At 41.1% G+C, this 27642-nt stretch overlaps 1 protein-coding gene across 5 annotated transcripts in view; it reads right to left on the bottom strand.

Annotated features, from left to right (window-relative positions):
- Positions 1-27642, bottom strand: part of Gabra5 (gamma-aminobutyric acid type A receptor subunit alpha5) — a 115289-nt gene that overhangs the window by 7201 nt on the left and 80446 nt on the right. For all 5 annotated transcript variants that reach the window (XM_032893502.1, XM_032893503.1, XM_032893500.1 and 2 more), the window contains 3 exons: positions 13275-13418; positions 9699-9851; positions 3201-3412 (listed from right to left, as the gene is read on the bottom strand). In XM_032893502.1, the coding sequence (XP_032749393.1) occupies positions 3201-3412; positions 9699-9851; positions 13275-13418 (509 nt within the window). The remainder of the gene's footprint in view (positions 1-3200; positions 3413-9698; positions 9852-13274; positions 13419-27642) is intronic.

Here is a 27642-nt window from a genome sequence, read left to right as displayed (position 1 = left end):
CAGAATATTAGTAAGTGTGACTAACTACTCTAAACAATTTTCATCTTTGAGAATCAGGGAAAGAACACAATAGGAAAAAATTCCCTCAATAGGCACACATTTATGAAGATCAGATGTTACCCAAGAATTATATATAAAATAGCTCACTGTTTGTTTGCCCATTGCCTGAGGGCATTCTCCCACATGCTTTAAATTCTTTAAATGACTTCTAATACCTAATGCAAGTTAACATTGTGTAAATACTTGTTCTTTTTGTATTGCTTAGTGAATGACCAAAAATCGAATTCTGTTCTTGTGCAGTACATACCTAATATTTTTCTCAAACATTTTGAACTGCAGTTAGCTGTATCAAAGATTTGGGACCTGCAGACATGGAAAGATGAACATCCTGTCCTTCATGCTGACATGAGCTTTAAACTAGGGGAGATGAGCATGAAGAGAGGGCAGAAACAGCACAAGACACAGTAAGGTTCAGGTGGGAGTGCCTCACATAGAGATCCCCATGGATCCCTCTTCCAGAAAGTGTTTGCTGTCCAGTTATCATCAACAAAAGCCAGCAGTCAGCTCCTTCAAAAACAGCATCAGCCATAGAAAGCTACCTGACCCTCTCTAGCCACAATTGTCCCTAGAATGCAGACCCCTGGCTGTGTAATAGTTTTCTTGAGAGATTTAAAACTTCCATGTTGGAGTTCTCTCATTAAGACAACAGCATGCTTACAGGGAGGGCAAGCCAGAAGTTACTGGAGCTTAGGAAGCAAACAACCCAAAATAACTCCAGCAAGTCCCTGAAGCTGACCAGGTTCACCAGCCCCACCTCTCCCAAGCAGATATAAGGTGGAAATATTGCCAAGAGTCACTCTCAGACAAGACAAGCTGCCTTCTCAAGAATCAGATCACACGAACCACCTAGAACAGTCAGGCTGTTCAGACAAGACTCCAGCAAACTGAGCTAACTGGAATGGACACCCCTCAGGCTGTTGAGGTGTCTGCAGTTTTGTACAGTGTTCTTCAGTTTTGTGATCCATTGGCTTTGGAAATTCAGCTGCATTTGAGTCAGTTGTGCTCCTATAACTCCTCACTTATATTCCTATAACCCCAGTCTAACTCATGAGTTCACTGTGTTGTGTTTTACAGTTATTGGTAGTCAATTCCCTGTCTTGGATGAGTGATGTTTGTTCATGATTCCCCATGAAGAATGTCACTCAGCACTCACATATTAGCCAGTGAGGCAGAAGCATCACTTCTGCAGCAAGTGCTCTGATTGCTTCAGAGTATGGATTATCTGAGGCTCTGCTAAGCCTACACACAGAGTGTCACCATCTCTGTCTTACCTTCTTCCTCCATTCTTGGGGATAGGCATGAAACAATGGAGAATTTTCTGAGTTCTAAAATTTTTCTCAAAAAAAAAAAAAATAAGAAAAGTTTTCTCCACTTCTAGTGATGATCACAATAACAGATTCCCAACAAGATGTTTGTTCTCACTTAGTCAGTGAGTCTGACGGAGTGTGTGATCTGCCAATAGCATTCTAATGGTACCACCACACAAAGAGCCTTTCCAGAATTGGGGTAGGGCACAGCACTGGGGAACAATTCATCATGTTGGCGTCCCATATGGCTGACCAGTGGGTCACACTGTGAGAGTGATTTGTCAAGCTATGATACTTTCTTTTGCCCCACAGACCTAGAAAAGAACAGTTACATGGAACCTGAAACAGTTCAAGAACATCCTGTTTCTACAAGTGTTTCTCCAGCACCCCACAGATCATCCTCAGCAGCCAGATCATTTGTGTCTCCCGAAACCCTGAAAACAAACTCAGATAGGCACTGTGAAGAAACAACAGGCATGGGGAAAAATATGATAGACAGGCAGACTTTAAGTGATGTCACTAAACTTTTAGACTTAGAAGGGGAAGCCAAGGGAGCCAAGGTTTTTTGTGGGGAAGAAACAGATAGTGTAGAAAGATGGGGTTAGCCCCAGCCCTCCTAATATATTACTAGGAGATAGATGCTGTGGTTGCCTGCACTCTAAAAGACCACCTGGTGATAACTTGCAGGAAGAAGCTCAGTGTTAGCCTATTTTCACAAACTTCCTCTTTGAGTAGAGAGAACTTAGCTATTAGGCTGTGCAACCCCTCTAAGCAGGGGTCCTATTGCCAGCCTTCTGTCTCCCAGTTCCTGTCACCCTGTCCTATCATGCAGCCAACTGGACTTGAATGTGTGACTCTGTGAGTAGCATAGGGCATGGGGAATGGACTTGGAAAAGAGGCAGTCCATGGCAAGGTCAGAATGAGATATGCAGTCCCAGACAAGCAAGGGCTGACCCAGACACCGTGGGGTAAAACCAAATAAACTCCATGGGATGGAAGTGCACAGGTTTGCCGTCTGGTGTGGTTCAGCACATCGAACTCTATTCATGGATGACTAGATTTTCCTTGGACTTATTTCACACACAAAGGATAGATTAAGATTTCCTTTCAATCTTTCCCTGAAAGCACTGACCTCACCTCTCAGTTCAAAGGACTTACTTAAACGTCTGTTCTGAGCATAGCGTAACTCATGGGTCATTATCTGTGGTTTTATTTTCTGTGCCTGTACATTTTCTCATCTCTGTGGAAGTGATTCAGCTCGGGACCTTGTGCTGCTTCTTTTCCTCAATTGTTCCTTACATTTGGGTGAAATCATGTATGAAGCATGCAATGGAAGATCACGTGAATGTGTGACATCACACACTACTATGCACGCTCACAGCTGAGTCGGCCGAATCATTCCCTAGAAGCACTGGGTCAGTTTGGCTGATGAGATAACATTCATTTATGCTGTCCACCCTCTCTGAGACATGATGGCTACCTCAAACAAGATATAATGCATGACCTAGGGATAAAAGAACATACTGCAGTGTGAACTGAGGCTAAATCCCAGACACATTATCTCTGGAGAGGATTGTTTCTGCAAAACTGGTCAGTTTGAATATAAGTAAGTTCAAACCATGCAGTGAACACCAGACCTTTTACTTGAACGAAATTGATTTAAAATAACTTAGACCATCTTTAAGACCCTGTAAAGAGCCTTGCAGGTAAGAGGGAAGATCATTCTAGAGGAAGAGACAGAAAGAGAAATGCCCTGTTGAATATTTGGATCCAGAATTAGACCCATTTTCCTCTCAGTGGACCCTAAAAGGAGCATAATAAGCCATCCCTTACCTTGATTTTAGCTGCTTCCAAGGCCTTCTTGCCATCCCAGGCCCATCCTCTCTTTGTAAAGTAGTTGACTGTGGCAAATTCAATCAGGGCAGAGAAGACAAATGCATAGCAGACAGCAATGAACCAGTCCATGGCTGTGGCATAGGCCACTTTGGGCAGCGAATTCCGGGCACTGATGCTGAGGGTTGTCATGGTCAGCACTGTGGTCACTCCTGCTCGACGAGGAGAGGGCAGAACACAACATGAGAAAAGAGATCAGTACCTCTTCCCAGAACTCCCTTCCCAAATATGACAGAACATAGGCCCTTTTCTTTATCCTTATCTAATTCCTTTCTCCCTGAATGTCCCTGTGGTTATCATATTTTCTGCAGTGAAAACATTGCTTATCTAATTTCCCCCACTGTCTTCATCTTCTATAATAAAAATTAAGAAGACCATGGATTGTAGTCTGATTTCTATATAACTATACCTGCTTTCTTTGGACAGGTTGGGAAAATTGTTGGTACCTGTTTGGATGAGTGGTTTGTCTCCGTGGGACTAAGGCAAGAACACATGAAGAGTGTCAGTGACCTTCACACAAGACTTAGCAGGGTGCTTCATAGAGATTTACTGAGTACTTTGTAAGCAGTGGGCTGAGACAGAATGGTGCAGTGTGTTCCTTCCTGGTGCATTGACCATAAAGAGACGTTGGCGATGCCTGAGCAGCAGGATGAGACCTTCTCTTCTAAGCAGGGGCAATATCCTTGAACCTGGTGTGGCTCTAGAGAAGCACTGCAGTTGTTCGGCTGGGAGGATGCATGTCTTTAAATTGGAAGATTTGTGTGTTATCAGCCAAGCTTCAGCCTCTGGTCTACGCTATTTTCTAGAAGACTGTGCTATGTTCACCATGCAGGAGAGCTGGAGATTTATAAGCACTTGCAATGTACTCAACCTCCCCTCGTGTGACGAAATGACCCATCTCTGGAGTCAGGACTGGGGACTCTTGCAGTCTACACAGTGTCTCTTTTTACACACTTCGGTGAACATGGACCTGTGTTTGGGATGTGTCAGGAATGTCCCTGTTATGTCTTGAACTGTGATGTTCGTCAACTTGGCACACTGAAGCCCGAATCTCAACTGTTTAAGATTGTGACCTTAAAAGGACCTAGGCTCTTAAGAAGTAATGACATCAGCAGACAATGTGCTCCTTAATTCATTGTGACTGATAGTCTTTAAAAGAGGAAATTCTCAGTTAACATGCACACACAGGAAACCCAGGAATGTGCAGCCATGAGCCCTAGACCCACCAAAGGCAAGAGTAGACTCCTGGATCAGAGTTTCCTTCACAAGCCTCAGAGATAAACCAATCCTGCCAGCCTCTTAATCTTGGGATCCCACCCTCCTGAGACTGCAACACTGTTTCTAAGCCAGCTGCTGGTAGAACTCTTATAGAGGCCATGGGGAACCAGTAACACATGGAGCACTAGGAGCCAATGGTGGTCCAGCATCTGGGAGACCTACAACTCACAGAACATGGAACTATGTGGAATGAATGCCTAAGGAGTCACTTTGATTTTATATTTTGATTTTTCTAAACAGTCAGTGACTTATGGTGAGTACATAGTTGAGTATAGACACTCAAATAGGCCTCTACTCAGGTCATTTAACATTTGAACATGTGCAGAGAACCTCGAGAGGAAATAGACTATCACAGGCAGTGTTGTCCATACTTTCACTTAACTAACTAATGAATGTCCACTCTCTAGTTCATTAGGCCCATCGACTTGCTGAGTGAGTGCCACCTGGCCATGAGTCAATCTCCACACCTTGATATAAATTCTACATTGAATCATGGTAAGGAACTTAGTTGGGAGTAGAGTGATGAGCAGGGGTGCTCTTGGGCTTCTTACATACTCTCATCAAGATAAGGTGTATGCAAATGCTTTACTATTGTGGAAGGAAAACTGGATGTAGAACTTCTGTGTGAACTGTATTTCACAGCATGCAAAAAATGAGCCTCTGTTGTCACAAAAGATCTGCAAATTGCCCTTAACATCCCTTCTCAACTGGGAGTAGAGTGCTGTGGTTCAGGTAGGTGACAGCCCAAACACCCCTAGTGTTAAAGGTTAGTTCTGCAGCTCCAGGTGGTGGAGAGTGTCATATAGTTTTCCAGTCACAGGGAGGGTCATAACCAAAAAGAGATGTTAGGATCCAGGCTGTGTTTGTCTCTCTCCTTTTTGTCTTCTAGCCTCTCTATGGCTATACCTTCTTCTACCACTGCCTTTGCCTCTGTCTTTGTCTCTACCTCACTTTTTCTCATGTATACTGGCCATGAGGTGAATGCTCATCATGATGTGTTGCTTTACCACAGGCCCAAAACAAACAGACAAATGACTTCACAGTAAAATATCTCTAAAACTCTGAGCCAAAATGGATATTTCTTCTTTTAAGATTGGATAACCCCGGTTAGATCAGTGAGATAGAATTGAAGACTAAGAAGTGAATCCACTTGCCTATGATCACTTGATCTTTGACAAAGGTGCTAAAATCATCCAATGGAAAACAAAAGATGGTGCTGGTTCAACTGGAGGTCAACGTGTAGAAGAATGCAAATCAACTCATTCTTATCACCCTGTACAAAGCTTAAAATTCCAAGTGGATCAAGGACCTCCACATAAAACCTGATACAATCAAACTAATAAAAGAAAAGTGGGGAAGAGTCTTCAATGACATGGGCACTGGGGAAAATTTCCTGAACAAAACACCAATGACTTATGCTCTAAAATCAAGAATCAACAAATGGGATCTCATAAAACTGCAAAGCTTCTGTAAGGCAAAGGACACTGTAATTAGGACAAAACAGCAACCAACAGATTAGAAAAAAATCTTTACCAATCCTACAACAGATAGAGGGCTAATATCCAAAATATACAAAAAAACTAAAGAAGTTAGACTCCAGAGAGCAAAATAATCCTATTAAAAATGGGGTACAGAGCTAAACAAAGAATTCTCAGCTGAGAAATATTGAATGGCTGAGAAGCACCTGAAGAAATGCTCAACATCCTTAGTCATCAGGGAAATGCAAATCAAAACAATCCTGAGATTCCACCTCACACCAGTCAGAATGGCTAAGATCAAAAACTTAAGTGACAACAGATGCTGGTGAGGATGTGGAGAAAGAGGAATACTCCACCATTGTTGGTGGGATTGCAAACTGGTAAAAGCACTCTGGAAATCAGTCTGGAGGTTCCTCAGAAAATTGGACATTGCACTACCTGAGGACCCAGCTATACCTCTCCTGGGCATATACCCAAAAGATGCTCCAACATACAACAAAGACACATGCTCCACTATGTTCATAGCAGCCTTATTTATAACTCAGATGCCCTTCAACAGAGGAATGGATACAGAAAAATTGGTACATCTACCCAATAGAGTGCTACTCAGCTATCAAAAACAATGAGTTCATGAAATTCATAGGCAAATGGGTTGAACTAGAAAATATTATCCTGAGTGAGAAAACCCAATCACATAAAAACACTTATGGTATGTACTCACTGATAAGTGCATATTAGCCCAAAAGCTTGATTTACCCAAGATACAATCCACAGACCACATGAGGCTCAAGAAGGACGACCAAAGCATGGTTGCTTCACTCCTTAAAAGGGGTAACAAAAATATTCATAGGAGGAGATATGGAGGCAAAGTTTGGAGCAGAGACTGAAGGAATGGCCATTCAGAGCCTGCCCCACCTGTGGCTCATATATATACAGCCACCAAAAGTAGATAAGATTGATGAAGCTAAGAAGTGCATGCTGACAGAAACTGGATATAGATCTCTCCTGAGAGACACATCCAAAACATGTCAAATACAGAGGCAAATGCTAGCAGCAAACCAGTGAACTGCAAACGGGACCCCTGTTGGAGGAATTTGAGAAAAGATTGAAAGAGCTGAAGGGGCTTGTAACCCTGTAAGAACAACAATGCCAATCAACAAGAGCTCACAGAGACTAAACTACTACCCAGAGACTATACATGGACTGACTCATGACTTCAGCTGCATATGTAGCAAAGGCTGGCCTTGTTGGGCACCAAAGGAAGGAGAAGCCCTTAGGTCCTGCCAACGTTGGACCCTCACTGTAGGGGAATGTTGGGGAGGTTGGAAGGGGGATGGATGGGGAGGGAAATACCCTTGAAGAAGGGGAGGAGGAGGACAGGAAAAGGGGAAAGGGAATAACATTTGAAATGTAAATAAAAAATATATCCAATAAAATTAAAAAAAAAAAAAGCTGACTAGTGCAGCGAGCTTCAAGATGGGAGACAGTCAAATGCACTAAGGCAAAGAATCTCCTAATTCTGCTGTGTCTTAGGGACACAAATGATGTTTTTTCAGATTGTTCTTCAATAGTATCGATACATAGTTATTTCCTCTGAATTGAAACACTCTCGTTCCTGGGAAGCCCATAAAACTCTGGAAGTTGCCTTGGAAACTTAAGTCTCCGGAAGCTTAAAGGAAGAAAGAGACAGACAAACAATAAGCTTATGAGAGTCCCAAGGCCCTTCCTTGAGGTTATATAAGCAAATGGCAATTGTCAGGAAAGGTAGGCTCAGTATGGAACTTCCTGCATGCTGCCAGGGATGCAGCTCTCCTGTGTCATTAGTGTACTCCTATAAGTAAACCACAACCTATGATCCTATAAGCTACCATGATAAACACATTGGTTTAGCAAGGTAGACTTGGATGGAATAAATTTTTTGGTATCTCAACTGGCATAAACAGACATTTGTCATACCTCCCAGGAAAAGTCATTCACTAGTCACCATTTAGCTTCTGTTAAGGATAGGTTCAGGGACCACATCAGATTCCAAAGCCCATAAACATTTGAGTCGCTTATATAAAAATAGCACAACTGTTGCATAGAATCTTCAGGCTGTCTCTTACATACAATGACCCATAGCTACATGCCTTACAATACCTTATATAATGTGATTGATCATCAAGTAAAGAGTTCCTGTACCGTATTTTCAGGAAATAACAGGAAGACAAATAGTTTGTATATGTTTAGTACAGCATCGATGTTATTTCAAGTATTTTCTACATGTGGTTCTCTGAATCTGAGGATGCAGTGCCTATAGTCACAGAGGGCTGAAAGTCTGTTTTGCTACTACCATGTGGAGTGCAATGCACTAATGTACATACAGTGGAATAACTGTATTTTGTTGAGGATCTTAAAGTAGTATGCATATTGTAAAGGGAACTATGTGAAAATTCGAAAACAAATACCTGATAAGCATGGGGAAAAGACTACTGTGCCCAGCCTAGGAGTGTAGCTTGGTGGTAAACTACTTGCCTGATGGTCCTAAGGATCTCAGTTTGACCTCTAGTGGAACAGAGGGAGAAAGGGAGGGATGCTTACAATTTAAAATCTTCAAAAAATCTTCTAGTGAGGAAAGGTTTTCAAAACTTGAAATAATAATCAAGCACACAGATATTCCCTAAATTCTCATTCAAAGGGAAATCCTATATCTTTTTTTTTTTATTGGGTATGTTTTTTATTTACATTTCGAATCTTATCCCCTTTCCCAGTTTCCCCTCTGGAAACCACCTATCCCATCGCCTCTCCCCTGTTTCCATGAGGGTGCTCCCCTCCCCACCCACCCACCCACTCCCTCCTGCCTCCTACTTCTTAATATTCAAGGCTTAGCTCATTGCTCCATTTATTTCCAAGGTCACAATGAATAAGCAATAATAGAGGCACAGTATATTAATCAGCTTCCGGTTACTGTTACAAAATATGTGAGATAAATAAAAAGAGAAAAGGTTTGCTTTGGTTTACATTTTGGGGATTTTAATTTAAGGCCAGTTGCTTCTGTTGATTTAGAGCCCAAGGTAGAATACCTAGGCATGACAGGAGCACGGAAAGGATCAAAGTGTTTCACTTGGTGGTGGATAAGAAGTAAAGAGTCAGAGTCATTTCCTCTTCAAAGCAAAACCCCTAATGGCCTAACTTACTAGGCTCCATCACCTAAAGCTTCCAGCCTCCAAATACTACCAAGAGAGGAGATGATATCCTAACTGCTCCAATGTCTTAAACCTAAACACCTGGCTCTCAGAACAAGCACAGAGTGTTCTACGAAACAGATGTTTGGAAGAATTAAACACAGCATGGTGCTGTACAGCACATCCTAAGCTCCTGAGACACAACTTAACTGGGAAAAATCCTGTAGCAAAAGAAGAGCTTAGCCAGCTGCTGACCCACATAGCCTTTCTTCCCCCTCTCCTCCTGCTAAATCAGTAAACGACCCCTTAGTCTATAAGAGAGGTTCTCTCACTGCTTGCATGGTGTAAAGCCTTTCTCAGATTTTCCCAAATAAACCTGTCTGCTCTGGTGAGCCCATTCTGACTTCTTTTCTACACTGCTACCCAATAAGGACTTTTAACATGCAGTTCAAATGTATCTATGGAACTGGTCATTGTAAACACCTATGCCAAGGTCAGCCTTGGTTGGAGTTACTCACCAAAAACTGTCCTCGCTGGGACAGATTCTCGATTAAGCCAAAAAGACACCTGGGATAAGATGACAGTCATGATGCAGGGAAGGTAGGTCTGGATGACAAAGTACCCGATCTTCCTCTTCAGGTGAAAATGAGCAGTCATGATTGTATATTCACCTGCAAATGCGCAAATTAGAGAGATCAGTTCTGTCTTCCAGGACCAAGGTTACTGCCCTCCTCAGAAGAGTTCCTAATGCTCCCCATCTTCTGCCTCCAATTTCCTTACTTGTGCTATTTGCTTAGGTAGCTAGTAGTGGGGGGGGGGGCTGATTTGTTTTTGTTTTTGGTTTATTTTTCAATTTCTCTTTTGTTTTTTGCTTATGAATTGTTTTTTATTTTTTATTTTTTTGAGAACTTCATACGTGTACACTGCCTCATTTCTAAACATCTCTTCCCATGTTCTCACCCTAAAGTCATGATACCTTCTTGAATTACTATTGTTACAGTATGAACATATATATGTCAGAGGTGACCGCTGAGATGGACAGCTTACACAGGAACTTGCCCCTGGAGGAAAGTGATTCTGCTGCTTCTCTCAGCTCCCATTGACCACCTGAAGCTCATCACCTAGGGGTGGGAATGTCCTGTTCCACGGTAGTATGTCAACTGGTGTTATCATTTTACTCAGGCAATCAGTCCTGCTGATTGTTCATGGGTGCAGCTTCCTTCTCATATATAGAACACACTTTCTCACAGCAGAGTAGGCATCCTGAACTTGCGGGTCTGCTTCCTCATCCATGATTTTCCCTAGGTGTGGGGGCTGCCTTGGAGATGAATTAGTTGGAGATGGCTATCATGCAAGCTGCTTGGCTTCGTCTTTACCTTCCTTTCTCGCTCTTTCTTGTTTATTTTTCTCTCATTCAATGCATTCCAAATGCAGCCTCCCCTCCCTACTCTCCTTCCCCTCCTTCCAGTTCCTCAGTCCCACCTTTCCCCTCCCCTAGATCCACTGCTGCTCCCCTTCCCTTCAGGAAATAGCAGGCCTCCCAAGGTTATCAAGCAAACACAGCTGAAAAAGATGCAGTAAGTATATGCGCATACAGGGCACAAATCCCCATATCAAGTCTGGATGGATCAACTAAGGTCTCATAGGAGCTCACAGAGACTGAAGTGGCGATCATGGAGCCTGCATGGGCCTGTACTAGGTCCACATGCTGTGGTTGTTTAGCTTGGGGGTTTGTGGGAATTGTTGCCTTGCTTTCTTAAAGGTCATTTCATAAGCAAATGGTGTGAACTCTAGCCTCCGAAGGGCCCTTGCTGGTGCATGGTTTTTTTTTTTAGAGAAAATCAGATTTGTGTGTTTCATTAATCCCCAGTCAATCTGTGTCATGCTCCCTACCCCCCTTACCACTCTGCAGGTTATAGCAATCAGGATCTGAGGATTTAGTCTTTGCAGATAGAAATCTGGCATCCATAGCTCTGCTGTGGATGAACACATCCTTCCTCTTCCCCTGCTGTTGAGCTCCAGGAAGACAGGACCGCTACTGTGTACCAAGGACTGGTGCTTTCCCAACCCAGGTGGAGAGTAAGGAAAAGCCACACAGGCCACAGATCTGGGAAGCGCATTCCTTCCTCTGCCACCCAGAAAAGACACTACTGTGCTCTCTTGCTCTAAACTGGATTTCCTGGGCAATGCCCCAATGCCTTCTCTGGATTTGCCTGGTTGTGTTGGAGGCAAGTGGAGATCTTCCATTTTTTGCTGAAAATGACGCCGTCCTAATGGTTAACTGGTAAGGAGCTAAGATGGGTGGGCTATGGGGCTATGTGAATGAGGCTTTCTGGATGAGTTTGTGTCTCCCTAGAGATGGAAGGGATGCTTGGAGAAGTAAAAAATATTGGATGGTCTGGATACTTCTTCAGGGAGTAGTATCAAGCCGGGATTGGGGATTGGGGTCTGGGCTGCTGGGTACTATGATCACAAGCAGAGTCTTGGAGAGATTCTCAATGCAAACTCCAGTTGGGTTCTTGCCTATGAGGGTAAGTCATCTTCTGGCTGTGCAGACAGGCCATTGGCATGTTGGAGGCTGCTTGAACCAAAGCCCATAGTTTAGCAAGGTTGCTGTAGATGCCCCAAGACATTTATTTATCATATCAGAGAAAATGGAACCTCAGAGACAAAGGGAGGTAAAAGATGTCTTCTAACATACACTAAAGGAGCCAAAGTTCTAAACAATGCCTATATATGATGCAGGGTGGGGTGTAGTATGTTTTTAAATAACTCGAGGCAGCTGAGTGCAGCTGAAAGGCTGAGCAGGCTCTCATGTAAAAGAGAGAAACAGGGATAGAGAGAATGATGGACATATGTCTACTAGCAACATCTTTTGAAATGATTAAATTTTGTCCCTCCATAACACATGAAGACAAGAAATGCCATTCAAAATACAGTAGGATCTAAAATTACTATCTTTTGCATTCTTCCTCCCTTTGTTTGTTTATTGTTTAGTTTTGAGTTATTAGTCACAAAACAGGACACCACTTTTTAAAATGTTATCTTTGTAGAATTCAGATTAGAGCAGAGCCTCTGTTCTAAAATTTCAAGGGATTGTACAAAACTATTCTCAAAGGCAGCACCCTGCATGAGCACCCCAAACACTGCCACATACCTTTCCTTTCATTTCCATGAAACCAGATGTAAAATGTCACTTCCTTTACCCAGGGCATGGTACCTAGCCAGGGACACTCCCTTCTCAGGCTCTCTTTCTCATTCAGGCATGCCTGGTGCACTGTGCTATTGGTAAGTAGGACCCTGCCCTGACCCACACATGCCATAAAAGAAGGGATTGTTCTTGATGTCTTGTGTGTATTCTACTAGCTGCTTGATTGTGACCAAACAGTAAGCTAAGCAAAGGCTTCTTTGAGGCTTAGCCCACATTGCAATCATGGCTTGGACCATCCTATCAGACTTTTCTCTCCTATTATATAAAGAAACAAGCCATGTCCCCCGTTACTCAGTACTGTCATCTGGTGATAGCTTGAGCCATGCTGTCCCCCAGCCAAGAGAAGCTTAGCCAACTTCAAGGTAGTACAGGTTGAGTACGTGGTATTCTTTGGCCTCAACATTCATGTTTTATTAGCTGAAGCCAATATGGACTGCCTACAGAGAGAGTATTGTGTGATTGACTGCATCTTCTTCCTTGTTGGTATCACCTTAGACACTCTTTTCCTACTGCTAGTTTGATTTTCCCGATTCAACCTCAGAGGAATTTCTGAGATGTTCAGGGAAGGAAACAAGAGGACAGTCAGTAGTAGGCAAACCCCGCTTTGAAGAGACCACCTTTTTTCTCAGGTTTGGGGAAGTATATTATAGAAGCTGATAACTGCGACTCCAGACACGACCTACATGTACAGATACCACATGCACTAAAGATCCTTGGTTTCTCCATTCTCAGGTCACTGCAGATGGTGACCCTTTGTCAAGCTGCAAGGGAACCTACAAGAGGCAGAGTAGTTGCATGGAGTCTCTACTCCTGCAGAGTGGAACATGACGCCACAGAGGGTGGGATGCCCCTTAGCTCCAGGCAACAAGTCAGGCATCTTTACCTGTGCTGGTGCTGATGTTCTCAGTGCCTACTGTCTGCCCCATGAGGTGGTACTGGTTGAGTCTGGAGCCATCTTCTGCCACCACCACAGACTTGGTGGAGCCATTGGTCCAAACATAGACAACTTCAGAATTAGGGTAAGCATCTGTGGGGAAAGGGAAAGAAAGTGGAGTAAGGACAGAGTGGTTTCCACTGGAGGAAAGACAAAGATGTTGTTGGAAGGGGGAATGAAGTTGAGAATCGACCTCCAGGGCTTAGAAAGCATGTAGGGCAGCATCCCTTGGGTCAGACCCCCCCACTTCATTAGAACTGATGCACCAAATATGCCACAGATTAAGCCAATTCATACACCTTCTCTTTCCACACATCAAAAGAATAGAGTCAGATATGAAATAAGTGCCTGCCATCCCAGCAGACCTGTGAGTGTAATAGGTCAACTATTCTGTATTGCATTTCCATCATCTGTGGGGTAGGGTGATAGAGGACTCACACTTGAGATTTAGATGGCTGCCTGACTCACACAGTAATACTTATCTGTAGCACACAGATATTCTTCCTATTCCAAACCTTCCCTGTGTACTGACCATACAGTCCAGGAAGGAGGGCTGGTAGGCATCAGCATCTTGGCCCAAGAGTCACGCCTGCCAAATTGTTATTTAGATGGGAAAAGGAACTGTGCAGATGAAATAATAGCAATGGGGTTGAAGTCCAGAGATTATCTCAGATTATCGTATGAGTCAGCCCAATCAAAACTGTTTTCTCAACCTGGAGCCAGAGGAGATTTGCAAATGAAGAAAGGGCTCAGCTGGACTGGCTCTGACACTGGAGGGAGGGACCACACCAAGAAGAAGGAAATGATCCATGTGTAGCAGTTGACAAGAAGAAAAGACCCCTCACCCACAGACACATTTAACTGAATTACACCCCACCTCGAAAACCAGCTGAACCACCCGGAACCCCCAAATGAGGCTCTTCTAACACCATGACTCTGGCCTTATGAGACAAAGACATTTATGAGGGAATGTAGGCTTCTGGTTATGAGACTGTGGGGCAGCACAGCGTTATTTTAATCTGCAGAGTTGGTGATAGTTTGCCACACTAGCAGAAGTAGAAAATTAGCACAGACTGGATGGAAAACAAATCCAAGTACCTCTCTTCAAGAAATTCATGCTTAGAGAAGAGAAAGAGCTCTCACAGGAAAGACACACAGTGTGAGAGGTAGCAGCAAGTGCTGTGAAGGCACGTCTCTGAGAAGAAGGAGACCTGTTAAAGAACGGGACTTAACAAAGCTCCATTTAGCATATTTAAGAGATGTTCCGGAGTGACTGTCTGGGATAAAGGAGGCTGAAGGAACCAAGGTCCAAAAGGGCAATCCTTAGATACCTAAAATAAGATAGTAATATAACAAAGCAGGCCAGGTATGATGATAGGGTCTTGGGACATTGAACTTTTTATCTAAGCCAGGTAAACCTTGGAGAAAGGGGTTTAAAGAAAGTATGTGACCTACTCAAATGTAGGCATTACAAGGTCTGTCAGCCAGAGTGAGACACAGACTATAGGAGGGAAGAGATGAAGAAGTACATTCATCATTAAAATCATCTTGTTCACTAATGGAAGGAAGGAGAGAAATGGGGAATGCATTTTTAGCGGCTAACTGAATCAATGTGATATGGAGAAAGAGTTTTTCTTGTTTCTACTGAGCAGAAAATAGAGGTTCTGGAGTCTTGGGTTCTGGTGAAAGCACTATTCCAGGCTGACTGGGCTGGGGGCAAAGAAAATTGTGAAGGGAAGATCTACTTGGGGTACTGAGAAGACAAGTGTGCACAAGTCCAGAATTCCCAAATATGGTCTGGGTATGCCCAAGGCATGGGCTATGAGATTACCCATGTCATCCCCAGGCACTGCAGGGTCTAGAATCTGCGATAAGTCAACAGCAGCAAGCAACTACCACATTGGGAGGGGCACAAGTGGCTGAAGGTAGCTGAGGGATGCCCAGGGACACAGCAATTTAGGAGCAGTTCCACTCGAGCTTGTGTATCTGAGCTGTCTGTCAGTCCTGCAGTTACAACAGCACGTCTGTCCAAGAGCCCAACACAAAATCTTTCACAGATGCCCCCATGTGGGGAAGTGAGCTATCGTACCTTCAGCTTTCATGCTCCAACTCCTAATTGCAGGTTAAGAAAACCAGTGTCCCATTGCAGGAGGTAAGCTGTCAGGAGCTAGGAATGAGCTGCGGAAATGGGCTACAGGGACAGCCTCCTAGCACTCAGGCTAGTCCACTCCTCCAAGTGTGCCTACAAGCAGCCATTCTCTGGTCTTAACAGGCAAAGCTCCCTGCTTGGCTTCTAGACAAGGCTCAGTAGGGATAAGCCAGAGCAATCTGGTGGTTGACTTACTGAAAAATACCAAATCCCTGTGAAACTACATTGTAACCTTGACTCCTTTTCTTTGTTCAAACAATTATTCACAGTTGTGAGAAAAAACGGTGTACATAAAAAATACCCCTTTTTCTGTTGTGATTCATGAAGCCCCTGTTTTTCTTGCCAAAGCAGTATTGTAAATCTTACATTCTCTGGTTTAATATTCTGAACTTGTATTAGTTTTGGACTTGACTTGTATTCATTTGCCCAGGCACTTAATCTTGACAATATGTGCATGGGCAAGAGACAATCTGCAGGTACATAGGTTGCCTCTCAGATGTCATATCCCTAAAGAAAACTTGACTCTCCCTCCCCCAACACCATCAATTGCCAGTGGGTCTTCTCCATCCATTTGGGGATTTTGGCTGGCTTTGTGTTATACAGATGTGCTTGTAATCACAATCCCTGTGAGTTCCTGTTTGCAATAGCACATCTTTCACAGCATCTTCCACAGCAGTCATCCCACTACCCCTGATTTAGCAAAGAATTAAGCCTTTCTTATTCTTCTTTCAGGATGATTTTGGGAGAAGGATGTGTGAAAGAGATGTCTCATTTAGAGCCAAATATTCTACAGTCTCTTAGACTGTTCACATTGACCAGTTGTGGGTGTCTGTATTAACTGAAATCTTTTGCAAACATATGCTTCTCTGACCAGGATTGGAGGATGCACTAATAGGATATAAAGATTAATAGTTAGGGGGCAGTTTATTACTATGTATATTTAGCAGAATAATAGTATTACATTCTCCCCTTAGGACCTATGACTTAACTGGCCATGGGTTCTTGACCCAGTTAGCAGTACCAGGCATGAATTCTTATGGAACAAATCCATAAATCTAATCACAATTGTAGTTGTTTACCCTGGACACTATTTTACCAGTGGCCATATCTTGTCAGGTCAATAGTTACTGTAGCTCGTAGAGTTCACATCTGGGTAAGATACTCGAGTACTTTTCTCCAACAGTAATGTGCAGAACACCTTCAAGCACTGTGACTCATAGCCAGAGGGATGAAGCTCCCCAGTCTTTACCAGCTTGAATTCTCAATGACTTATGATTCAAGTACGTGACACCTTCAGAAATGGGTCTCACATTAAGTTTTAGAGATTAACCAAGAGCAAAGGCAATAGCTGGTAATGGTGGTCTACTGCATCTCACTGAACACCAAGTCAAACAGAGGTAACCCACTCCTACCCTGGGCTATTTGTCTGGTAGCTTATAATATCTAGGGAGGCACTATCCTCACTTTATAGGATAAATTCATTTAAACTTTAAATATATATGTATATTTTAAGAAGTGTCTACAGCAGTAGTCTTCCACCTTCCATTTTCAAACCTTTATAGTGTTAGTTATTCCCTCCCATCCTCCCTCTACTAACCTGACCTGCCATCCTCTACCACATCTATCTTTTTCTTATCCGTTATGCTGTTCCCCTTCATACCTCCTGTTTTCTATCAGCCATCACTTAAAATTCTGGCCCCATGATCTTTTTCTAGTCTCCTGGCTTTTATGGCTACAATTTAAGCACATATATTTAAAGAGTTAGAGCTGGGATCTATATGTGAAAGAATCTATGTAGTTTGTTGTTTATGATCTATGTTAGTTCATTTTCTTTAAATTTCAAGATTGCATTTTTATGAGTAATATTCTGTTGTATATATGTACGACATTTTCATTATTCATTTACCGTTTGATGGATATGTAGGCTTTTCCCATTTCCTTGTTATTGTAAAAAAGCAACAAGTATGGGTGAGCAAATATCTCTGTAGTAGGATACACGGTCCTTAGGTATAAAGGGAAGAGTGGGACAGCTGAATCATATGGTAGATCTATTTCAAGCTTTCTGAGGAACCTCCTTGTTGATTTCCATAGGGGCAATACCAGATTACATTCCCATTAGCAGTGAATAACTGTTCTACTCACTGATGCCAGGATTTGTTGTAATTTTTCTCACACATTTTAATTGAGGTAGGATGAAAACTCAAAATAGCTTTAATTTGCATTTCCTTAATAGCTAAAAAAAATTGGACATCTTAAAAATACTTCTCTGCCATTTGTCTTCCTTCTTTGAAAAATTTTCTGTTTAGTTCCATGGCATATTTTTAATTGGACTTATTGTTTTCTTGGTGTTTGTGGTGGTTTTCATCATCGTCGGCATTTTTGTTGTTGTTGTCAGATCTATGGCTGGCACATATAGATCTATTCCTAGTTTCATGAGGAACCAAACTACTGATTTCCATAGAGGCTGCACCAGTCTGCATTCCCCCTGTAGTATGTGAGTATTCCCCTTTTCCCACATCCTCACCAACATGAGTTGTCATTTGCTTTATTGGTCTTGGTCATTCTGGCAGGTGTGACATGAGATTTGAAAGTGGCTTTCAAAGTAGAAATTTCTGGTTTCTTAAAAATTTAGTTGTGTCATGTGATGTTTGTCTGGAAGCTGCCTTGTAAGAGGGCATGTGACATTTGCTGAAAACAGACATCTGAGAGGTTGCATCATGTTTAGACGGAATATAATCCCACAAACAGTGAGAAGCTGACACACTTGCATTGCTATGCCATGCAACACTTGGCTTCTCCACTGGTCTTTGCTGGCCTTCATTTCATAGAGAAACACAACAAAGATTCAGGTCAGTTCTGGCTGCTTCCTTTGACTTGTGCTGATTCAGTGGATCCTTCCTGTTTCTGTCGGGTAGAGCTGCCATTTGCTTTTGGAGTGTGCTTTTAAACTGAACTGCTGCTATTCTGAGAATGAAGAGTGGAGTCATCCCAAAGCACTACTACTAAATAGGTCTACAAACCCCTTTTCCTTTTAACCTCTCCCCTAACTCTGGCTAGTGGGCTAGAAGGGAGAATGGAGCATTTGAAAATCCTAAATAAAGTATGTTTTTGAAAAAATCTAAGCCTAGAAGTTTTACTTCTCATTTCCCTGATGTCTAAGGATGTGGGACATTTCTCTAAGCATTTTCAGTCATTTCTATTTCTTTGTTTAAGAAGTCTCTATATTTACTTACTCTATATTTACTTAGCTCTATATTTATTTTTCTTGATGTTCAGTTTTTAGTAGTTTATTCTGTCATAAACTATCAGGTCTATAATTGGCAAAGATCTTTTCCAATTCTGTAACCTGCTACTTTGTCCCAGTAATGGTGCACGTTAGCTCACATCTTTCCAGCTTCATGAGGTTCCATTTACTATTTGTTGGTCTGAATGCCTATGCTATCAGTGTGCTATTCGAAAGTAAGTCCTTTTCTGTGTCAGCGAGTTCAATCCTATTGCCCAGTTTCTCTTTTATCAGGGTACTGGTCTTATATTGAGGTTATTAATCCATTTGGAGTTAGTTTTCTGCAAGATCATAGTATGAATCTATTCTTATTCTTCTACATGTAGATAGACATCCAGTTTGACCAGAACTGTTTGCCAAAAAATGTCTTTTTTCCTGTATGCATTTCTGATTTCTTTGTCAAAAGTCAGGTTTGTAGACTTACGTCTGGGTCTTCACTTTGATTCTATTAATAGACATGTGCGTTTTTATGCCAATGCAACAATATTTTTACTATAATTCTGTAGTACAATTTGAAATCTAGGATGCTGGTAACTCCAGCAGTTCTTTTATTATTTAGGATTGTATTAGACATCTTTGTGTGTGTGTGTGTGTGTGTGTGTGTGTGTGTGTTTCTGTATGTTGAGAGTTATTTTATATTTTGAATTTCTGTGAAGAATTTTGTTGGTATATTGCTAGAGATTGCATTGAATATGTAGACTGATTTTGGTATGACAGTTATTGGCACAATATTATTCGTACTGAGCCATGATCAGGAGAGATCTTTCCATCTTCTGGTATTATCTTTCATGTCTTTTTTCAATATCCTAAGGCTTTTATTATACAAGTCTTCTACTTGTTTGATTACAGTTATCACAAAGTATTTTGTATCTTTGAGGCTACAGTGAAAGGTACCACTCCCTTAAGTTTTTTTCTCAGTGTGTTTCTCATTCGTATATATAAACATTACTGATTTTGTGTGTCAATTTTATACTATGCTATATTGTATATTAGTTACAGAAGTTTCATAGTAGAGTATGATACAAAATAATATCATCTACAAAAACAGATACATCAACTATTTTCTGTCCCAGTTATATACTCTTGATTTCCTTCAATTGTCTTTTTTGTTCTGGCTTAGGTGTTAAGTACTACACTGAATAGGTATGGACAACTTTGTCTTGTTCCTGATTCTGGAGAAAGTGCTTTTCCATCCCTCTCCATTTGGGTTGATATCATTTGTGAGCTTGTTGCATATTGCCATTAATCACAGAGATATGAACACCGTAGAGGACTCAAGCAGAAGTGAAGGTGAAACTAAAAACTCTGTAGCTCAGTTTGAAAACTGAGGCAGGCCTCACAAGTAGAATGAATCGAGCAGAAGAAAGACTAACAAGTCTCACCGATTAAATAGAGGATCTAGATCAGATAAGAACAAAACATTGAAAACGTTTAAAGCACAGAAAACTTGGGATACCGTGAAAAATCCAAAGTTTTTGAGTTATAGGCACATATGAGGGAGAATAATCTCAAGTCAGTGGCATAGACCAAATCTCCCACATGATCACAGAAGAAAACTAATCCAAACTTAGGAAACACACACACATACAAATATAAGAAACACACAGAAAACCAAATAGATGTTACTAGCAAAGGAAATCCTCACAGTGTATGATTGTTACAACACTAGGATATAACAAAGAAAGGTATATCAAAAACTGCAAGAGAAAAAGAACACAAGTCATATAAATGAAAAGCCATCATCATAACACCTTTGAACATGTTTGAAGTGGAAGCTTTGAAAACAAGAAGAGCCTTGAGCAGTGCATCCCAAGTGACAGTCAGCTTAAAATAACTGAGAAAAATATCTACCATGATTGAAAGAGGAAGAAAATTTTTCCATGGAAATAAGCCACATTTATCAATGAGAATAGAATAATAAACAACACCAAACATCATCAACAATTAACACATTTATATTTCAGTAATAACTTCAAATATCAATGGGCTCAATTTCTTTTCAAAATATACTGACTGAATGGATCAAGAGGCAAAATCCATTTATCTTCTACCTCCAAGATACACATTGTGTAGCTGGTGCCACCAGACAGAAGAACTGGTATGGTTGAGTCAGCCCAAACCTCTGGGAATCTCAGAATTGTGAGTGGGAGGCATGGGGCCATCTCCCTGCTAAACTACCTGATCTGGAATGGTAATCCCGACACCCTACTGAGGGAACCATGACAATCAGTCACTTGGCATAAAAACCTGGAGTTCTCCATGCTAATGAGATACCTAGATAAGCCTGGTGTGTTTACTCAGCATCAGTCCCAGAGCCTGCTGTTTCTCACCAGGGGAAACAACATCTGAGATCCCTATTATGGACTGTGTTCTGCCTTCCCAGAATGTCTCACTGCCAGCACTTGGGCACCCCAGAGGCAGACATGCAGCCCAACAACACATCTTAGTTTTAAAGATAAGCATTGCCTTAGACTAAAAAGATAAACAAAAATATTCTAATCAAATAGAACCAGGAAGAAAGCTGCTGTTGGTCTGCTAATATCTGTCAAAATAGACTTCAATTTAAAACTAGACAGAAGAGATAAAGTGACTAACTGCATTCCAATTAAGGTACAGTTAATCAAAAAAAATAGTATTATTCTAAGTGTATATGTACAAAACTCAGGTGTGAGCCAATTCCATAAAGAATCTAATACTATGTTCAAAGACACAGATTAATATTAATCCAGGAATACCCCACTTTCTCAATTAGGCAGATCATCTGGGCAAAAAACAAACAAACAAACAAAAGAATACACAGTCTATGCAGCAGCACATGGAAACTTTCTAAAATATTTTACATCCTGGGACATAAAAGAAATTTTTACAAATTAAAAAGAATTTAAATCATTCCTTGTAGGATTATCTGATCCCAATGCAATACAACTTACCATTTCTTTTTCTTACCCCCCCCCCCAGCTGAGGACCGAACCCAGGGCCTTGCAAGCGGCTCTACCACTGAGCTAAATCCCCAACCCAACTTACCATTTCTTTAGGCGCTTCCAGGTCATTTGATATTTCTCAGTTAAAAATTCTTTGTTTAACAATCTCAACCAACCAGACAACACCAGAGCTCCCAGGGACTAAACCATCAACCATTGAGTACACATGGAGGGAACTATGGCTCCAGCCACATATGTAGCACAGTCTACATAGCATTGTCTAGCATCAATGGGAGGAAATGGGAGGAAATGCATTTGGTCCTGTGAAGGCTCATTTCCCCAATGCAGGGGAATGCCAGGGCGTTGAGATGGGAGTGGATAGGCGGGAATGGGAGCATCCTCATAGAAGCAGGAGGAGGGGGAGGGGTTAAGGAGAGGGGGGGGAAAGGATAACATTTGAAATGTAAATTCATAAAATATCTAAGAAAAAAATTTTAAAAAGAAAAAAAGAATTCGTTGTTTAGCTCTATTCCCCATTTTTAATAGGCTTGTTTGATTCTCTGGAGTCTAACTTCTTGAGTTCTTTGTAAGTATTAGATATTAGCTCTCTATCGAATATAGAATTGGTAAAGATCTTTTCCCAATCTGTTGGTTGCCGTTTTGTCCTATTGACAGTGTCTTTTGCTTTACAGAAGCTTTGAAATTTTATGAGGTTCACTTTGTCTATTGTTGATCTTAGAGAATAAACCATTGCTGTTTTGTCCCCTGTGCCCATGTATTCGAGGCACGTTCCCACTTTTTCTTCTATTAGTTGCAGTGTATCTGGTTTTATGTGGAGGTCCTTGATCCACTTGGACTTGAGCTTTCTAAAAGGAGATAAGAATGGATCAATTTGCATTGTTATACATGCTTACCTCCAGTTGAGCCAGCAACATTTGTTGAAAATGCTATCTTTTTTCCACTTTTAACTCCTTTGTCAAAGATCAAGTGACCATAGCTGTGTGGGTTCATTTCTGGGTCTTCAATTCTATTCCATTGATCTACCTGCCTGTCTCTATACCAATACCATGCAGTTTTTTATAACTATTGCTCTGTAATACAGCTTGAGGTCAGGGATGGTGATTCCCCCAGAAGTTCTTTTATTATTGAGTACAGTTTTTGCTATTCTGGGTTTTTGTTATTCCAGATGAATTTGCAAATTGCTCTTTCTAATTCTGTGAAGAATTGAGTTGAAATTTTAATGGGGATTACATTGAATCTGTAGACTTCTTTGGGCAGGATGGCCATTTTTATTATATTAATCCTGCCAATCCATAAACATAGGAGATCTTTCCATTTTCTGAGATTTTCTTCATTTTCTTTCTTTAGAGCCTTGAAGTTCTGTCATATAGATCTTTCACTTGCTTGGTTAGAGTCACAGCAATATATTTTATGTTATTTGTGATTATTGTGAATGGTGTCATTTCCCTAATTTCTTTCTCAGCCTGTTCATCCTTTGAGTAGAGAAAGACTAGTGATTTTTTTTTTTTAGTTTAATTTATATCCAGCCACTTGGCTGAAGTAGTTTATCAGGTTTGGCAGTTCTGTGGTGGAATTTTTGGGGTCACTTAAGTATGCTACCATGTCATCTGCAAATAGTGATATTTTGACTTCGTCCTTAGTCATCAGGGAAATGCAAATCAAAACAACCTGAGATTCCACCTCACACCAGTCAGAATGGCTAAGATCAAAAACTCAGGGGACAGCAGATGTTAGTGAGGATTTGGAGAAAGAGGAATACTCCTCCATTGTTGGTGGGATTGAAAGCTGGTACAACCACTCTGGAAATCAGTCTGTGGTTCCTCAGAAAATTGGATATAGTCTTACCTGAGGACCCAGCTATACCACTACTGGGCATATACCCAAAATATGCTGCAACATATAACAAAGGCCCATGCTCCACTAGCAGCCTTATTTATAATGGCCAGAAGCTGGAAAGAACTCAAATGGTCCTCAACAGAGAAATGGATACAGAAAATGTGGTACATTTACACAATGGAGTACTACTCATTTATTAAAAACAAAGACCATGAAATTCATAGGCAAATGGATGGAACTAGAAAATATCATTCTGAGTGAGGTAACCCAATCAAAAAAAAAATAAATAAGTAAATAAAATGCACATGGTATGCACTCAATGATAAGTAGATATTAGCCCAAAAGCTCAGATAATCCAAGATACAATCCACATACCTCAAGAAGGATAACAAAAGTGCAGATGCCTCGGTTCTTCTTAGAAGGGGGAACCATAACTATTCAAAGGAGTAAATACAGGGACAAAGTTTGGAGCAGAGACTGAAGGAAAGGCCATCCAGAGATTGTCCTACCTGGGGATCCATCCCATATACATACAGTTACCAAATCCAGACACTATTGCTGATGCCAAGAAGTGCATGCTGACAGGAGTCTGATATAGCTGTCTCTTAAGAGGCTCAGCCAGAGCATGACAAATTCAGAGGCGAATGCTAGCAGCAAACCATTGAACTGAAAAAGAGTTTCCCACTGGAGGACTTAGAGAAAGGACTGAATGAGCTAAAGGGTTTTGCAACACCATAGGAAGGACAACAATCAATCAATCAGACACCCCAGGGCTCCAACCAAAACATACACATGAAGCAACCCTGGGTTCCAGCCACATATGTAGCAGTGGATGGATATTGTTGGGCATCAATGGGAGGAGAGGCCCTTGGTCCTGTGAAGGCTTTATTCCCAGTGTAGAGGAATGCCAGGGTGTAAGTGAGAGGGAGTGGGTGGGTAGATGGGAGATTAGATCTCATAGATTAGATCTCATAGACTCCTCATAGAAGCACGAGGAGGGGGGGTGGGATGGGGGTTTCCAGAAGGGAAACCAGAAAATGTACATTTGAAATGTAAGAAAAGAAAATGTTTAATTAAAAAAAAAAAAAAACCTTAAAATTGACAGTCCAAACAAGCAAAGAAAAAACAAGCAAGCAAAAATCTTCTAATAAATACACAAAACTCATGGTTATTAAACAACTCATTGTAACAGAGCCCCAGGCCTTAGTAGATCCAGAGAACTTAGCACAACTGACTCTGTGATGGAAGTAATATCAGGTTCTAAAACTCAGTGTGTAGACATCACCTGCCAAAACTAAAAGTAATCTATCAAAGTCCATAGTCATGGGAAAGTCTCTATATGTACTAACCTTGCTTGTGGCTTCTGTAAATCTCCTTCTGGATAACTATCCTTGTTATCCAGAAGTATGTCAAACCACAACAACATTGTTGTGCTTAAAATTCACTGGGGGAAAGGCTCAAGGCTACACTGGGATTCCAAATACCCAGTGTAGTTGGCAGACAGCTAATAAAGACTTTCTATTGTCTTATTCCTAAATCTGAACAGTCACCTCTGTTGAATACTCCACAACACTCATTATTAAATGTGGAGCCTCTCAAAGAAGAAACCAAGAAATAAGAAGAAACATCCTGGAACTAAATGAAAATGAAAACACAATTCAACACAACAAAACCTCTGGAACATATTAAAAGTCATTTTATAGCTCTAAGTGTCTATATTAAAAAAAAATCAGAAAGAGCACAAAGAAATGGCTTAATGATACAACTTAAAAAGTTGGAAAAACAAGAACAAATTAAAATCAAACCTTGTATATGTTAAGAAATAATAAAATCCACAGCATAAATCAACGAAATAGAAACAAAGAACAATAAAAGGAATCAACAAATAGAAAAGATGATTCGTTGGGGAGGGCGTGTTGCAGTAAAAATAAAAAAGCAGAGGAATTGTTTCCCATGCATACCCTGGCGGTCGCTAGTTCTGGTTCCAACTAGCCATTGAAACTACCGCTAATCTATCTCAGTGATTCATGCTGCCCCAAGTACTTTCTGACCAGCTGTCTGAGAGTCTTTCTAATGCAGCACCCTGTCAGGCCACCCAGCCCTCATTCCCAGCTCTCTTGGTTGGTTTCCACCATGCCAGGCATACATATCCCAATTCGGTGGTGGGCCCAGTGCATCCTGTCACCATACACTCTCTTGAACTCAAATTAAGTCGCCGCATGAAAGAACACATCACACAATATCTTCTAATACAATTGATGTGATCCAATTTGCCCATCTAGACAACACGAAATCCTGTACACATCTATCCCTTAAAAATGGTCATTAAAATCTGTAACTATGTGCAGAGGAGAATCTTAAGGTCTGTTGCCATGTTTTCTCAGCTGCTTTCCTTGCTCCAGCCTCCTTTGCCTCTCTAAAACTTTTCTCCCACCATCCTTCCTTCTCGTCCAATGACAGGCCTCATTCTATCCTGTACCTGCCTTCACCTGAATAAGGATATCAGCCTACAGGGGGAAAATAAACAATATTGAAATACCTTTGGCCCAATTAATTAGAAGAAGGAAATGACCCAAATTAACAGAATCAGAAATGGACAGGAAACATTACAGCAGACAGCAAAGAAACTTGGAATATTATAAGGAAATATTTTAAAAACATGTACTCCCTAAAGCTTAAAAAGACCAAAAGTAATGGATAAATTCTACCAACTTTAAAGCAAAAAGACATCAATAACTCAAACAGACACATAGCAAATCATGAGTTGAAAGAGTAATAAAAATCCTTCCAGAAAAAATGCTATGACCAAATAGATTCTCAGTAGAATTTGACAAATATCCAAAGAAGGTCTACAGACAGTTCTTCTTAAACTTGGTGAAAAATATAGTAAGAGAAGAAGCAGTGCCAAACACCTTCTATGAAGTTATTATTATTCAAATGTTCAAACAGTTAAGGACACAACAAAAAAAGGAAAACCTGCAGGTCAATATCCCCAGAAAACCTGTACTCAAATATACTCAGAATGCAAACACGTATCAAAAAGAATATACACCATGATGAGGTTGACTTTCTCCTGAAATGCAGTGATGACTTAACATTTAGGTATGCTGTGTTTTCATTTCCACTCATTCTAGTAAGTACTCTACTTCTCCAGTGACTTTCATTTTTCAATAATATGTTGTTAAATCTTAATGATTGTATTTTTGTTTTCTATTGCTGGTGGTTTTTATTTTATTGTGGTCAGAAAAGATGCCAAGAGATAGTACAATTTCTGCATTTGTTAAGAAGTGTTTTCTGTTACTACTGAAAGGTGCATATTGATTTCTGTGGTCTTATTGGTCTTACAGTATTTGTTTTCTTAATCTCCCTTTGTTCAGCCAGTGATCTAACATTGTTATTTTTTTCACTGTCACTTCTTGGATATATTTCTTTCTTTCTTGAGTCTCAAGCATTCCTTCTAGTATCCCCAGCACCCCTAGCTTAATAGACTTTGTCGTCCTATTAGAATAGAGGGTTTTGCTGTGTGTAACAGCCTATGCTTGCATGAATGGTATTTCAAACCTTATATTACATTGACCCAAGCCTTTTCTGGCTTTTAAAATCCTACTTGAAAAATCAGCTGTTCTTCTGACAAATCTGTGCACTTCTTGCAGAAGCCTAAATCATGCAGGACTGTAAGACTTGTGAACAAAGTAGTCCTCTAGATTCTGGTCAAAGGAGGGCAGCAAAGTAGTGTGCTTTTAGGCAGAGAGCAATCTTCTACTTTCTGCTCTTCCCAGGCTGTCTCTGACTGGTTGTGCACCCTTGTCCCAAGCACCTCCTTTGTATTCCTTCCTTGCTGCACTTTTATAAATGCAGGGACTCCGTACCTGGCCACTAAATAGGGATGAACTTACATGGAGGGAGTGGTGCTGTTAATAGACACCCTAACAGGGACTAGGATTCCCACCCCCTGCCCAGAGCCAGGAAAACTAACATAGTTCTACATTTATTGAGAGACTTGAATAAGTTGGGAAATGTGAATCAGAAAGCTCATATAGGACTCAAAACTTGGGGCACTAGAATATTGTGACAGAGAATTACTGAGGGAGATAGAAAGGGTTCTAG

Source organism: Rattus rattus, chromosome 2 (assembly GCF_011064425.1).
Source record: "Rattus rattus isolate New Zealand chromosome 2, Rrattus_CSIRO_v1, whole genome shotgun sequence".
NCBI classification, from domain to species: Eukaryota; Metazoa; Chordata; class Mammalia; order Rodentia; family Muridae; genus Rattus; species Rattus rattus.
This window is presented reverse-complemented; position numbering and strand designations above follow the sequence as displayed.